At 58.7% G+C, this 13,732-nt stretch overlaps 8 protein-coding genes across 8 annotated transcripts; 5 read left to right on the top strand and 3 right to left on the bottom strand.

Annotated features, from left to right (window-relative positions):
* Positions 1–54: 54 nt before the first annotated feature.
* On the top strand, positions 55–588 carry GGTG_07625 (hypothetical protein; the record flags this gene model as incomplete). Its single annotated transcript, XM_009225449.1, has 1 exon — positions 55–588. One exon carries the CDS (start codon positions 55–57, stop codon positions 586–588), a length of 534 nt encoding a protein of 177 aa, XP_009223713.1.
* A 148-nt stretch (positions 589–736) lies between these two features.
* Positions 737–1,490, top strand: GGTG_07626 (hypothetical protein; the record flags this gene model as incomplete). Its single annotated transcript, XM_009225450.1, has 2 exons — positions 737–1,221; positions 1,358–1,490. The coding sequence occupies 2 exons, from the start codon at positions 737–739 to the stop codon at positions 1,488–1,490; spliced, it is 618 nt and encodes a 205-aa protein (XP_009223714.1).
* Positions 1,491–1,980: 490 nt separating this feature from the next.
* On the bottom strand, positions 1,981–3,396 carry GGTG_07627 (hypothetical protein; the record flags this gene model as incomplete). Its single annotated transcript, XM_009225451.1, has 1 exon — positions 1,981–3,396. Exon 1 carries the CDS (start codon positions 3,307–3,309, stop codon positions 1,981–1,983), a length of 1,329 nt encoding a protein of 442 aa, XP_009223715.1. The 5' UTR covers positions 3,310–3,396.
* Positions 3,397–4,385: 989 nt separating this feature from the next.
* Positions 4,386–5,169, bottom strand: GGTG_07628 (hypothetical protein; the record flags this gene model as incomplete). The annotated part of the gene is made up of 2 exons (XM_009225452.1): positions 4,386–4,547; positions 4,732–5,169. 2 exons carry the CDS (start codon positions 5,167–5,169, stop codon positions 4,386–4,388), a joined length of 600 nt encoding a protein of 199 aa, XP_009223716.1.
* A 1,110-nt stretch (positions 5,170–6,279) lies between these two features.
* On the top strand, positions 6,280–6,473 carry GGTG_07629 (hypothetical protein; the record flags this gene model as incomplete). The annotated part of the gene is made up of 2 exons (XM_009225453.1): positions 6,280–6,294; positions 6,321–6,473. 2 exons carry the CDS (start codon positions 6,280–6,282, stop codon positions 6,471–6,473), a joined length of 168 nt encoding a protein of 55 aa, XP_009223717.1.
* A 439-nt stretch (positions 6,474–6,912) lies between these two features.
* GGTG_07630 (hypothetical protein) lies at positions 6,913–7,861 on the top strand (the record flags this gene model as incomplete). Its single annotated transcript, XM_009225454.1, has 1 exon — positions 6,913–7,861. The coding sequence occupies one exon, from the start codon at positions 6,913–6,915 to the stop codon at positions 7,714–7,716; it is 804 nt and encodes a 267-aa protein (XP_009223718.1). The 3' UTR covers positions 7,717–7,861.
* Positions 7,862–9,935: 2,074 nt separating this feature from the next.
* GGTG_07631 (hypothetical protein) lies at positions 9,936–12,015 on the top strand. Its single transcript, XM_009225455.1, has 8 exons — positions 9,936–10,182; positions 10,284–10,380; positions 10,671–10,693; positions 10,754–10,895; positions 10,958–11,018; positions 11,086–11,229; positions 11,291–11,710; positions 11,783–12,015. Exons 1-8 carry the CDS (start codon positions 10,144–10,146, stop codon positions 11,811–11,813), a joined length of 957 nt encoding a protein of 318 aa, XP_009223719.1. The 5' UTR covers positions 9,936–10,143; the 3' UTR covers positions 11,814–12,015.
* A 230-nt stretch (positions 12,016–12,245) lies between these two features.
* On the bottom strand, positions 12,246–13,008 carry GGTG_07632 (hypothetical protein; the record flags this gene model as incomplete). Its single annotated transcript, XM_009225456.1, has 2 exons — positions 12,246–12,625; positions 12,801–13,008. The coding sequence occupies 2 exons, from the start codon at positions 13,006–13,008 to the stop codon at positions 12,246–12,248; spliced, it is 588 nt and encodes a 195-aa protein (XP_009223720.1).
* Between the last annotated feature and the right edge of the window lie 724 nt (positions 13,009–13,732).

Genomic DNA, 13,732 nt, shown 5'->3' on the forward strand with positions numbered 1-13,732 from the left:
ACCCCCCCCCCCCCCCCCCCCCCCCACACCTCGGTCGCTCCGCCGCCTCCCTTGATGGGCGAACCTGCGCCCGTTGCCGCCGGCTTGGCGTCGCACACCACCCACCCCCGATTCGCAGCGGATACCATGGTGGGCGAGGATGGGCCGATCGCCAACAAAGTCTCCCTCGCGGAGGCCATGGTCATGGCGGGCTTCCTGTCGGTGCCGCTCTGGAACACGCTGCAGACCGCCATCTTCATCTTCCAGTTCTTCAAGCGCTTCCCGGGCCTGTACTTCTGGAGCATCTCGGCCGCCAACTTCGGCATCCCGCTCCGCCAGGTCACGGCGCTCCTGCGCTTCCTCGGCCTGGCCCCCAAGGCCATGCTGCCGCTCAGCAGCGTCGGCTTCTGGGCGGGTGGCGCTGCACAAGGCGCATGGGGAAAGCTCCGCGGCGGCGGCGGCCGAGCTGGGGGACATTTTCGGGGCGGAGAGCTCCGAGACCAACCCGAGGAAGGATTCATCGACGACATCAATATCTGCTTAAAAGAGATCTGGCTTACATGCACCCAAGGGTTGTGTATGCTGGGGGCTTGTGATAATTACCAATAGTATTTAATCCACACGTGAGAGGAATTTTTTCTTTCGACTGCCCGCCCTTTTCTGTTGCAGCGGTGCCTTGAGATTCGTCCTAACCAGCGCATTACGGCTCAGAGTCCCGCCCCTCCTCTAGAAATTCTTCAATCGGACGGGATCTGAAATGCTTTCTGGGTGGGCTGTCGGGCGCTGGGAAAAAGCATCGAGACTGCCGGGGAGCAAACTTATGCTTGGCGCCGCTTCGTCCAGCAGCGGGTATAAAAAAAGGTCCAAACGAAAAAAAGAGCAAAAAAGATTGCTGCTCAGCCTCGAGGGTGAGCAGGTACGAAACCAGCCGGTGCTGGTTTTCTTCGACCGTGAGTGCACGGGTGATCGAACTCGGGCTCTTTCGGAAGAGTGGGCTGCCCGTGCAGCCAGTACGCCACCTAGAAGGAAGAGAAGATATGTTAGTATCTGTTGTGACTGCAACACGTCGAAGGGCATATATATGGCTTTGGGGGGGCAATGCACCGCGAGGGCAGGCGCGTTGCGAGGAGCACGGGCCCGCCCTCGTCTGATATACCAGGCTCCCGCCAGACGACGGGCACCTGCCACCAGTTTGATGTCCCGCCTGGGGTCTGCCGCACGGTCAGAGGCCATATGTACTCGGTACGTGGGAACGGGAGCTGGACATCTGCCACCTGCCGAAGGCTATGCAACATCCTGTACTTGGGCAAGAGAGCACCATCAGCTCTGCCGCGGGTTTCACCGAGCTCCCACCCCCATCACACAAGCTTTTCTGCAGCTGCCAGCTCGCGCAGCTCCAGATCAGGTGTTGTGATGTCGGGCATCACCGCCCGCCCAGCCACGCCCACACTGGCTGCCCTGGCCGCAACCTCGTCAAGTCCCGTCATCATTTAGGAAACCATCAAGCTTGATCGATATGAGCACCCACAGCCGCTTTTCATACCGCCGCACAGATACAGCCACCTCGACTTGCGCGCCCCAAGGTATCCGGAGCTGTGACGGAGCCTCTATCAAGAACGGTGCTTGAGGGCCGGGGCCCATGAAAACAGCTTCAAAGACACCCCCCATTGGCGCTTTTCGACCGATATCTTGACGTCCAAGACTCAGCCTCATCGCAATGTGCAGCCGCGCGGCGGCAGCGTCAGGCGCGCTGAACAACCGCCGGTTCGCCAATGGCGTGCCCAGCAACCGCTAGACTGGGAAGCCCTTTGGACGCCGGTGGTAGTCAGGGCACAACAGAGAGGTACGTGCACGTGGGCCGGGCTCTATATGGGCTGCAGAAGACTACTTTGCGGGCATGGAATAATATTACGAAGAAGGACTAAAGCGGTCGAATTAACCATGTGTTTTATCTAGCCCGAATCCCCACGCTATACCTAGACGCATCTCACTCACCGCCCTCTACAGCTTCTTGTTCGCCCAGCCGATCCTCGGGCCGGCTTGCGCGTCCTCGTAGACGACGTAGGCGGCCTTGTGGATAGTGGTGCCAAAGACGTTGATCTTGGTGCCGTCGCCGAGGAAGTCCATCCACGCGATCTGGAGCCCGCCGAAGCACTTGCCGTTGCGCTTGCCGTCGTCGTCGGTGAGGGCGCTGTACTTGATGTAGCTGCCGGGGACCCTGATGTCGGTCTGGCCCATCCTGACGAAGAAGTCGGGCAGCTTGGAGTCGCAGGGGAAGGCGTAGCCGCCCTGGGGGCTGTCGTAGTACGAGCCCTTGACCTGGGCGTAGTAGGGCTTGCAGATGCTGTCGGGCAGCAGGAGGAAGGTGGTGGCCGTGTCGGCCACGCCCAAGAGCGGCTCGGCCTTGAAGTTGTCGGCGCTACCGATGGCGTAGCCCGAGGCCGTCATGTTCCAGGAGAGGTTGCTACTGTCAACAGGCAGGTACGACAGCTCGCCGACGTAGCGCTCCTTGGGCACGACGCCGAGGTCGACCCAGCCCGACTTCTTGTGCCGCTGGTCGAAGCCCATGACGGGCGCCGACAGGTTGCCCTTGATGTTCTCGAAGAAGGACCGGGACGCATCGGCGATGCTCTTGTCGGCGATGTCCTCCCAGCCGCTGAAGCCGAGCGCCAGCACGCCGTCGACGCCGCTGAAGCCGCCGACGTCGGGCCGGCTGGTCTTGTTGACGGCCATGAAGGGCTGCTTGTGCTCGATGCAGTTGCCGAGGCTGATGACGTCGGCCACCATGCCGCCCGAGAGCGTGCCGCTGAACTGGCCGTCCTGGTACTCGATGCTGTACTCGAGGTCCATCTTGGACGCGGTCTTGCTCTTGGAGGGCCGGTAGACGCCGTGGTTGCGCTGCTGCTCGGCCGGCATCAGGTCGCTGTAGATCCAGCTGGTGCTGCTGTAGGTGTCGAGGACCACGTGCAGCGTCTGCGGCGGCGAGCCGACCTTGATAGTGGTGAGCCAGTCCTTCTCGCCGTCGTGCGGCTTGAGGTTGGCGCCGCCCCGCAGGCCGCGGCCGCGCAGGTTCGCCGCCGCCGCCGCCTCGCGCCGCTTGGAGGCCTCGACGTAGGCGGCCAGCTCGCGCGGCACGTGCATGCCGTGCTTGGTGTAGGCCTCGAAGAGCTCGACCGAAGGGTCGCGCCTGGCCACGCCCGGGCTGATGACCTGCGCGAGGGACGCGTCCGCCGTCTGGCCTCCCTCGAGGCTGAGGGCCGCCACGGGGCTGGCCGAGACTGCGGCCACGGCCGAGCAGAGGACCACGAGGGCCTGGGTGATAGAAGGCATCGTCGGGGGTGGTGGAGAAGTCCGGGGGGAGGTTTGTTTAACGAATGACTGGTGCTGAAGGCGACCTAGAGAGTGACTGGGGCTTCTTGGTGAGAGTGGCCTGGGGAGAAGGAGCAGAAGGAAGTGTTCGGTATGTGCCATGGCTGACGTTTTATATGCAGGGAAAGAGGATGCCATTGACGCCCCGACAGTCTGGTCCAGGCCCCAGCTCAGCCACCGGCTGCGTCCATCGACCCCTTTCCCGTCTTCGGCTTATTCCGGCAAGCCCTGGAGTGCCCTTCACGGCCCCGGGCTTGCAAAGCTTGTCTTGTCATGTTGCCGGGACGCTCGGAAATGGGATTCAGGGACGAATTCTGGGGTTCACGGCACAACGGCCTCGGCCAACCGAGCCCGTGGGAGGGCGGCCTGATGAAAGTGCTTGTCCCTCGGCCGCTCTAGGAGAGCTGTGGACCTCCCCCTTCAGGGGTCGCAAAGCTTAAGTCAACCAAGCTGCGGGTCAAGCTTTTACGAACTTTCATTTTGACAGACTTTTCTCAGGTTTCGCTTGCCTGTCGCAGCTCCACTTCCTTGAACGATCGGTCGAGGCCGAGCTGGGGCCTGCTGTGTGTCGTCCATCTTGCGAAAGCTGCCGAGCCGAGATCATCTACATGTTTTATTGACGTCTATTTTTGGCCCTTCGTATTACGCTCTCTTGGGAAGGTGCAGCAGCCTCCCATGCCACGTGATCCCTTCCAAAGACATGCGTTCGTGTCAGTTCACGGCCAAGTGTGGACAGTAAATGCCGATTACAGGGATAGACCCTTCCCGTTCAGGATTTGCGCCGCGACTCATTTTAGGGGCTTCCGGAACATTTTTCTCGCCGTCTGCCGTCGCCACAAAGAATGAACCCATGACGCGGCGCAACAGCCAAGTTCCAATAGAATTTCCAAAAGCCCCGGCGGGAACAAGGAAAAGCAAAGCAGCAGAGAAGAGGGGGAAGGGGGAAGTATCTGTTGCGCCGACCACCTCAAGTATTTGGCTCGGCTCCTCCAGACCAGCCCGAATCGGCGAGGACAGGCATCTTGCCGTGCCTCCCATCACATCATCACCAGGCTGCCATTGATGTTGCGTATGTAGAGATTGAGGTCGATCTCGGCCAGCGTCACCTGGCCGTTCAGCATGAGGCAGTTGGCCATGTAATAGCGCTGCTTCCAGAGGATGGTCTTGTCGCATGAGCCGCGGTAGTCCTTGGAGTACCACTACTAGGGTTGGAGGCCACCGCCATCAACCGTCAGCAGACCATGGGTTTCTCCACTGGGACCAGTGCACGAGGCTACAGCGGCCGTGGACAGGTGAGAGTCCTGCGCAGGCCTGATGCGACCGTTCCTGCGCAGGGTGTAGGAGAGGGAGCCAACAAAGAACAGAAACAACAACAAAACCTACAACGAAGCGGCCGTTGTCGTTTCCGAGCCTCTCATTCAGGTGCACCGTCGACCACGTGTACGGGTTGTAGGGGCCGACGCAGTAGCAGCGGAGCAGGTGGCCATCCTGGTCCTCCTCCACGCCGTTCCACATGTCGTACATGGTGCACGTTAGCGTGTAGCCGCCTGCGAGCGGGCCGACGGTCTGGATCGGGGGCGAGGCTGTCGCCATGTCGACAATGGTGTGGTGGGCGATGACGGGTCTGGATGTGGTCGCTTCACGTGCGCCGCGGTTGTCGTGCCCCGGATGATATTCCCGGGCTGCCGCGGCGGCTTCCGGTCGCAGGAGGGACTCGATGGGCTCGGGCCCCTTTGGTGCGGCGAATCCTAGCGTGGCACTAGGGATTGTGGTAGCGAGGGCGAGGGCGAGGGCGTGAACGGTGGCCTTGAGTGCGGTCATTTTGGTGGCGGACGGTGATGAGGGTCATTCGTACGTGCCAGGCGTGGTTCGTGATGGCAAGGGGCGGTTCTCGTCTAGGGTTTAGTATAAGTCTGCAGTGTAAAAAATACTTGGACAATGGTGGATACGTCGTCGACGGAGGGCAGAAGGCCGGCTGTGCGAGGTTTTAAAGTCGGATGTGTTGGGCCTGGAGGGTACTGGCGAAGTCGACACGGAGCCTCTCGCGATTTGAGATCGCTTCAGGCCTGACTGGGTCGCAGAGCAGGCGTGGTAGAGGCTAGCTGGCAGCCCGGGCCGCGGCATCTTCGATGGCGACGTCAGGTCCAAGGCAGCTACGACCTACGGGGAAGCAATGAAGGTATTGCCATCCTGAGAAAGACCGGCGGCCTCCCTGGCTATTACCTGCCTACCTAGAGACCTCCGTGGGTACCACCTACCTCCCTCCCTAGGCGATAGGTAGGTATTAGGTACCTACCTACCTAATTGTCACGGGATGTGAGCTCAAGTGTCCATCGAGCCTATACAGAATATATGAAAAAGTCCGTCTCCCAGCCGCTTCTAAAGCAAGGTAGGGGGGCGGCCAGTCCTATATTAATCTCCACGCCCTCCGCCGTTTCGTCTCCTCGATCCAAATACGAGGCCGGCCACCACGCTTTGAGCTCGTCGCTTAACGGGCCACGACCAGCAGGATAGTCTTGCAGGCTATTGTTCGTCGTAGCCGCCGCTCCTCGGGATCCGTCGGGGCTCGGGTCTTGGATCCGGCCGGCGTCGTACAGCTAACAGCCTGGAGGCTAGTGCGAGTTCGCGAGGTCGACCGTCGGAGTACTGGGCTGGTCCAGATGTTGGATGATGGGCAAAGTTTATTCAAATGCGAAGTATCTGTCGTGGGCTTGCCCTAGAGAGCGCTGTTATCGGACCCAGCACTGATACTACTTGAAGCATGGAATTTGAGCTTTACATACCGGACTACGAACAGGGGGGAAACGTGCCCCCGCCAAAGTCGCCCAAGCCAGTAAGGTCAGGGGCCCTCACCTACTTCCCGCTAATGATTCCGCGCCTCGGGCATCGAGCAGTGCCAGCCCCGCGAGCTGGCGCTTCTCTTCCGCAAAAATGCCGCCCGGTCGCGTTTGAATGTTGCCGAAAAGGCATAGCTTTCCGCCCAGCTGCGCTTCTACGGCATCCCCTTTACTTCCAAGCACACGCGCAGCGACCTCTTTGGCGCGCTCGAGGCCGCGCACAAGGCACGCAAGGTAGGTGACGTTACCAACAAGGCCATAGGCCACCGTGTGACCAGCGGTGTTTAACCGGAGAGCCTGCGGCGCCTCCAAAGTGCAACGAACCCCCGATCAGAGCGTCCCTCGAGTCAAAATGGCAAGAGGCGCTCCAGGAGTTTTACAAAGAGGATGATGCCTGGAAAGAGGGCCTGTGGATGCGGTCCACTCTGGCAAATAAGTTATTTCTCGACACCCAGAAGTTTGCCGAGTTCTATTTCCTCGACGGGCCGAATGGTAAACCTGCGAGGGAGAAGAATCCCGAGGGCGTCGTGATCCGGAAAGTCGCGTGTCGGTTCGATCCACTGAAGCACATCCCCGGCTTGGTCCTGCATCATTGTAGAGCCTCTGAGATTCTGATCGCGTGCTGGGAGGATACCATGCCCCGCGTGCTCGATCGCGAAGTTCGCCAACCTTGAGAGCATCAGGTGGCACAACCCAAAGCATTTGCAGGTGGTCGAAGCCAACTTTGATGCCGGTCGCTTCCCGGCCAAGTATTTCGGCGGCCCCGGCGCTGCTCGCGACCCTGGAAAGACCCCCCGAGCCGGTCGAGCTGGTCGAGGTTTCCGCCCAGCTCCGTCCACTACTCGAGGCGGGCGTCGCGTCCATCCCTGGCCTCCATCTTTGCGGTGAGGACAACGGGTGGGGGGCTTCGGCCTTTATCGGCTGGGGAGCTGCCAACGTGGAGGCAAAAGCCCGCGCGGCCAAGGACGCCCGGGATCGGAAACTGGCCGAGGACCGCGAGCGCGAGGAGGCCAAGGAGAGGGCGTGGGAGGAGGAGAAGCGGGCGCTCAGGGAGAAGCCGCACAAGGACTTCACGGCCACCTACAAACCGACCCCGGGACCGCTCACGCTCGACGACCTGGTCGGGAGGTGGGAGGTCAAAGACAGCGAGCCCCTCGTCCAACCATACGGCGACGACGAGATGTTCATGGAGATCACCAAGGCGACCAGCGCCCACGGCGCCGCGGGCCGGTTTTCCTTCGGGCTGGTCGAAGGCGCACTCCTCCTCGCCATGTCCGAGGATTCGCTGCACAAGCTCAAGGACGAGCTCGAAGACTCCGAGGACGATGGCGAGGAAGCTGACGGATACGGCTGTGGCGTGCCTGTCGGGAAGCGCAAAGTCCACCAAGGCGCTGGCGGGCCCCCATCAAGCGCAGGCTCGGCGAGGCACCCAAGCCCAACAGAGTGCATTTCTTCTGGACAGGCGGCCAGCCCAACGGCGACTATGAGACAACGAGCCCTAGAGAGGAGCACAGCCACTGCGGCCACCTAGACTTTGACCCGTGTAAGGCGACAGCGAAGGGTGTTTGGTATATTCCCAGTTTCTATGGTGAGCAGGCACTACAGCTCGAAATTGCCAAAGTCTCGTCCTCCCCTACACGAGCGAAGCCGGCCTCCCGGTTCCCGGGTATGTGTCATGACGATGACGCATCGGAAGACTGGAAGAACATTTTGAAAGCGGTTCGGAGATGGATGTGAGAAAAGCAAAGGAGAAAAACACAACGGGGGTAAGCAGAATTTGCCGCAAACACGTGGTGAAAATACAAATCTGCCTGAACTTGCCTGCCCCTTGTGTTCCAGGGCTACTGCTCCTCGACGTGCTGCAGCGACAGCAGGTCAAGCAGGTCCGGGGAAAGGTTCGACGTCGACTTCGCAGGCATCTCCAACGGGTAGCCCGGAGGAATGCCTCGCAGGGCCTGGCCTAGCCGTGGGGAACTCCATGTATCAAGCACTCGGGATACATGTCGGGCGATAGTTATGTCTTTTGGTTACAGGGGGCGGCTATAGACACGAGAAATAGGCTTTCAGCCAGGCCCAAAGGGAGAAAGGAAGATGGAACCAGATGACAGTGGTTCACAGCCACCAGGGTACCTACATACCGGTGAGAGTATGCATGTAGGATCCGACGCAATTGCGTCCTTGAACTTCTGTAAATACAGTTAGCGTCAACAAATACCGACCAAGTTTTATTTTGGGCCTTAACATATGGCGTTTTACTATGCAGCACTATATTTACAAATAGCGTTTACAATAAAAATTAATATATAAATATTTTATATAAAATTTTATTTATGCTAAATAAAATTTAAATTTTTTAATTATATTTTTTTCGATTTTGTAATTAATACAATTGAAAAGTTATTTGCGTTGTAATTTTTTTTAATTTTTTTTTTAACCGTTGTAATTTAGCAGTCGCTTAGCGCTAAGTCCGCTATTTTTCAACGGGTTCCAGCGGATCGACCCGCTAAAAAAATTGTTAGTGCAAAGCAAAAATATTTGCTTTTATTTTTAAAAATCCATAATTAAATAACGAAAACAGTTGTTAAAAAACGGAAAAAGCCATTATAAAATTTAGGAATTTAATTATATATTCGCATTTTTATTTTTTATTTTTAGCCTTATATTGTATGAATTTTTGGATATAAAGATGTAGAGTTTAGGGGGTTTTAGTATGGGGAAATCCGATTTGGTCGATATTTGTTGATCCCCACTGTAGTTGGATTTTGGGTTTGGGGTGTGTGGTGTGATTGTACCCGTGCCAGCCAATGCATGCATGGCTTTTGTGGCGCCCTAAATGACAGCTGGCGACTGCTGACGGGCAGCGGGCCCAGGCCCTCACAGATCGGCAAGCACACATGACTGAAAGCCTCTCACCGTTGCCGTGAGCTAGCGACGAAGGGAGACGGGGGATGATGGCGATCATCCCTACGAGCACCACCCCGGCCCAGGATTGACACGGACGACATAATATCGGAAGTATGTGTAGGAATAGCGGTGAAGGCGAGTCCGCGAGTAAGCAGTGCTCGGGGCAGTAGCGCATTTGATCCTGTCAGCCGCAAAATTTAGGAGAGCAGGCGGAAATTGTGGTGAGGCTGGCACACACAGGAGGAGCCTGGTGTATGCACGATGTGGAAAGGACCAAGCATTAGCGTCAAAGGCAAAGAAAGGCACTCTCCATGATGGGTGGGCACCCTAGCCCAGGCACTGAAGAGAAAAAAAAAAAGCCGACAAGAACCAGCAACCTGGTGGCAGGAGCAGGGCCAACCGCTTCCTCAGCCACGCTAATTGGCCTGCCCCTCCAGCTGGCTCCAACTGGCGGGTGCAGCCCCCCGCGCCAGTCGCCAAGCAGCACTAGCGCTGCAGTGGCTCGGTCTGATGTGCGCGAGTCCCCCCTCGGTTCCTTGTTGCTGGGAGTCCGCGCCGGTCCCACGCCCTGGTCCCCGGAACCGCTCTGTTGTTGCCTGGTTGTCATCTACAGGTGCTAGTGGAACCGCGATGCCTGGCCCTCGGCCCCCCCCAAGCGGCCATGAATAACCGAACCAGCTGCGCGGGAGCGGGCCACACGTTTTGCTCGATGAGCGCCAGAGCCGCAGGCCGCCCCATCGAGTCGTTCCCATCGAGCCGAACCCACTGTGGTGCCTACCGTCTTCCCTTTCACATATACTGCTCCCCGCCTGCCTGCCTGCTCCCTTCCCCGCCCTCGCGACCGACCTGGCGTCCGCCGAATCCCCCTCGATCCCCTGGTTATGACTGAAGCTAGCCGCGGACGCTGAGAGAAGAAGAAGAGTGCAAGAGCGACAAGTTCCTGGAATCTACCATTCGGGCTCCAATAGCCAAGAGCATCCTCGATATTTCCAGCGCTCTTTGCGTTTGCGCACACCGTTGCTGCCTGGGCGCCTGCCAAAACATCCGGAAGAAAATGGCAGGGTTCGAGGACAACGATTCAGGGTTTCATGTCGTGTGTTGCTTCCTCCAGTCCTGCCAACCATCTGGTCATTTTGTCTGGTCATTTTCCGACCTGCAACCCCGTCCGAACGCTCCCAAGCTGACTTTTTGCAGGATGCCGGATCCGACATCTACACAGGCTCCATCCGCGGCAGCCTTCTGGAATACCATGTGGAAAATGGCAGGACATACCACAAACTCAGCGAGGGCAGTGAGTCTCGCCCTGCGTTTCTCATTGAATGAAACCCCCTCCTTTACCCCTAACCCCCACCCAAATCCCCGGGCACTGCTGCGCGGGTCTTGTGTGTCCAGCTGTGTGGTTGGCACGGACACAAAGCTGCCATCCGCATGGCGCAAATGCCGTCCCCAAAGTACGGTTGCACAGTCGCGCACTGTACGACGGACAGTGGTGGGGATGAGGCCTCGGGGTGATTGGCAATGATGGCATATCTGCAAGCCGAGGATACCGACTGACATGGACATGATGTCTCCCCCCAAAAGAGTACATGCTTCCCAACGATGAGGTATGTCCCGTTCTTTACCGGTATTACGCCATGGAACCGGCTATCTGACGCACCTCGTAGCCTGAGCAAGAACGCATGGAGCTACTACACCACCTCTACAAGGTGACATTCGATGACCGGCTATGTCAATGTCCCAAGAACGACGGCGCCCGGCACGTCCTGGACATCGGCACGGGCATTGGCGCATGGGCTCTCGACTATGGTAAGGCGGCATCGATGCCATCTCCCAAGACTTGGTGTGCTGACTCTGTGTTCTCGCCTCAGCCGACAGGCATCCAGAAGCCCAGGTGGATGGCATCGACCTGAGTCCTATACAGCCAACCTTGTGTGCACATGGCCTCCTCAAGCAACACTTGTACACCTGGTTCTTGTGCTTACAGTCACCAACACAGTGTTTCTGCAAATTGTCGCTTCCTTATTGATGACATCGAGAATGATTGGGTCTTCTCCGACAGTTTCGACCTCATATTTGCCAGAGCGATGCTGGGCACATGGGGGATAGAGAGCTGGGAGAAGATTGCGGCGAATGCCTTTGAGTTGGGTCTTTCCCCCAGCGATAACCAAACTCGACAGCGGCTAACACTCTGAACCTTGCAGGAACCTCGAGCCGGGTGGCTATTTCGAGATCCAAGACACGAAGCTCCCCGTCCGATGCGACGACGGCACACTACCGAAAGATTCGCACCTCGTGCGCTGGTCCGAGTCGCTGCAGCAGGCGTCCGTCATGGCCGGGCGGCCCTGCGACCTGACGCCCAAGCTGGCCGGGGTGCTGGAGCGGGCCGGCTTCGTCGGCATCACCGTCACGAAGCGCCACTGGCCGCACGCGCCCTGGCCCAAGGACAAGCGCCTGCGCTACCTGGGCCTGTGGACGCAGCACGTCTGCAAGGCGGACCTCGAGAGCCTCATCATGCGCCTCTACACCCGCTACCTCGGCTGGACCGCGGACGAGGTGCGCGAGTTCTGCGCCGGCGTCAGCGATGACTTTGACAACTTGAGCTTTCATGCATATTGGGACGTGTAAGCACTGCACCTCTAGTTCTGGTGACATGTGTGCTTGCCGGTGCTGACAACTGATGGAACGGCTCAAAGCTACTCAATATATGGGCAGAAACCATTGTAGATGTGCCGTGTGCACGTGGAATCGTCCACTAGTTGTCTCTTTTGCGGTTTGCCTACTGCCCCTGTGCGGTGACGGAATACGAGAGCAGGACGTCTTGTCGAGTGTCTACTAGTAGCAAATGACAAATCTGTAGTCCGAACGGGTGCGGAGCTCGTATTAATCACACATTGAGGCCAGCAAGAAACGTGGGTCCGTCATCGAGCCACCTTCTATATCGGTGCAAGTATGACACAGGTCGTGCCGCCCAAGGCATTCACTGCCTTCCCAAACCCTACAAGCGCCCGAAAGCCTGTGAGCATGTCATCCGCGGCACGCTGGCCTTGCGGTTTCAGCCACAGCCAAAACCTGATCAGCTCCTGGATTCGCCTTGCTTCCCCCGCACCTGCGATCACTTGCTGTGATATCGGGGGTTTGGCGCCTGTCAATCACATCCTATTCGGGGAGGTAGGGCATCGGGTGCTGACCTAAAGGGGAGAGAATACGATAGCCGACTGCCGCCCACCCCTCAAGCGCGGCTGCGCCTGGCTCGTGCATGGAAGCCAAGGCGGAGTTGAGATTTCCGCGGCCTCGGGAGGAGGGTGCAAGTCCATCTCTGGCAAGTGCTGGCTGGCTCGGGAGGACCCGCAGCGGGCCTGTCCATGCGGCGGGCAGGCTGGGCAGCTGCTTGGCTGACTGGCTGAAAAATTTGGAGCGCGGAAGCCTTGGATGAGGAAGCACCTGGCGCTCGTTGACGATAGGCTTCAGATCCAAGGTGAGGACGGCGGGGTTACACAGTAGGTGAGGGACCCAAAAAGGGGCTTGGCACTTTGCACCTGACAGCCGGCCGGCATTAGATTGACAGGGGTAAATCCACCACCAAAAGGACCTGCCGAGTTGGGAACGTCCGAGCGGGCTGGCACCAGCCAACTCTAGCCGATGGAGAAGCTGCGCGTTGGCGGAAATGCCAGAAGCGTCGTTTGCGTGTGTCAAACTGCAGTGCTGACGCACCGCCAACGGCCCTGATGGGTGGGTTTCTCACGGCGCTTGTCGCTCCGACACGGCGGCGACGGGCCAACGGGTCCCCCGCAGCGAGCCGCCAAAACGGGAAGTTGATAAGACGAGGAAGGCCAGCGTGCACTTTTGACTCTTGGGCCAGCCAACCGGTGGGGAAGACGCGCCCTTTGGAACGCCAAAAGCCCAGCCAGCCTTTGGCCATGACTGAAGAAGAGCCAACGGGCGCCGCTATCGATATCCCGACCAGCAACGTGGTCGAATGCTTGTTGCCGTGGTGGCAGGTGGCATAGGCCCATGGTTAATATCCAGCGTGGCCGCCCGAGAGTGGACAAACACTGGGCCCTTATCGCAGCAGCGCCATCGCTCGACGAGTCGGAAGCAGCGCGAAAAGGGGGCTACCCAATATTCTCGGCCAGTGACAAATAACCGTGCTAATGATGAGCCGCGCGCTCGCCTCTCCTGCAACAGAGGCAGATCAATCCCGGTTACTACTCTTTGCTCGCCTTCCACGGCGCGCCGCCGGCTGACGGGCGGGCTATATAGCGGAAACGACGCGCATGCACCGTTGCGCACCTATGAGAGCTGCCGCCCGCCCACCCCCGCCAAACACTTGCGGTTGCGGCGCAGATGTGCCGGCATTGAGATTGCGCATTTACCCTGGTTCCCTCCCCAGCGCGTGGCCTCCCCGGTGACGTGCCTGACCGGCCTCGGCTCCTCTGACTGGAAACTGAGAGGCTGGTTCTCTTGGCAGCAACTCCCCTCCCCACCGCCCAGCTTTTTTTTTTTTTGGAAGCCCTTCCTCGCTCGCCGCACGCCCTAGATGTCAGCAATAGGCAGCAGGACAAGGGACGGTCAGCCCCCAAAACACGCTCGACGTCGTGGCGGCGGTTCCAAGTCTTGGCATCGCTGGGGAATGCAAGGGCGGT

Source organism: Gaeumannomyces tritici, assembly GCF_000145635.1.
Source record: "Gaeumannomyces tritici R3-111a-1 unplaced genomic scaffold supercont2.4, whole genome shotgun sequence".
NCBI lineage: Eukaryota > Fungi > Ascomycota > Sordariomycetes > Magnaporthales > Magnaporthaceae > Gaeumannomyces > Gaeumannomyces tritici.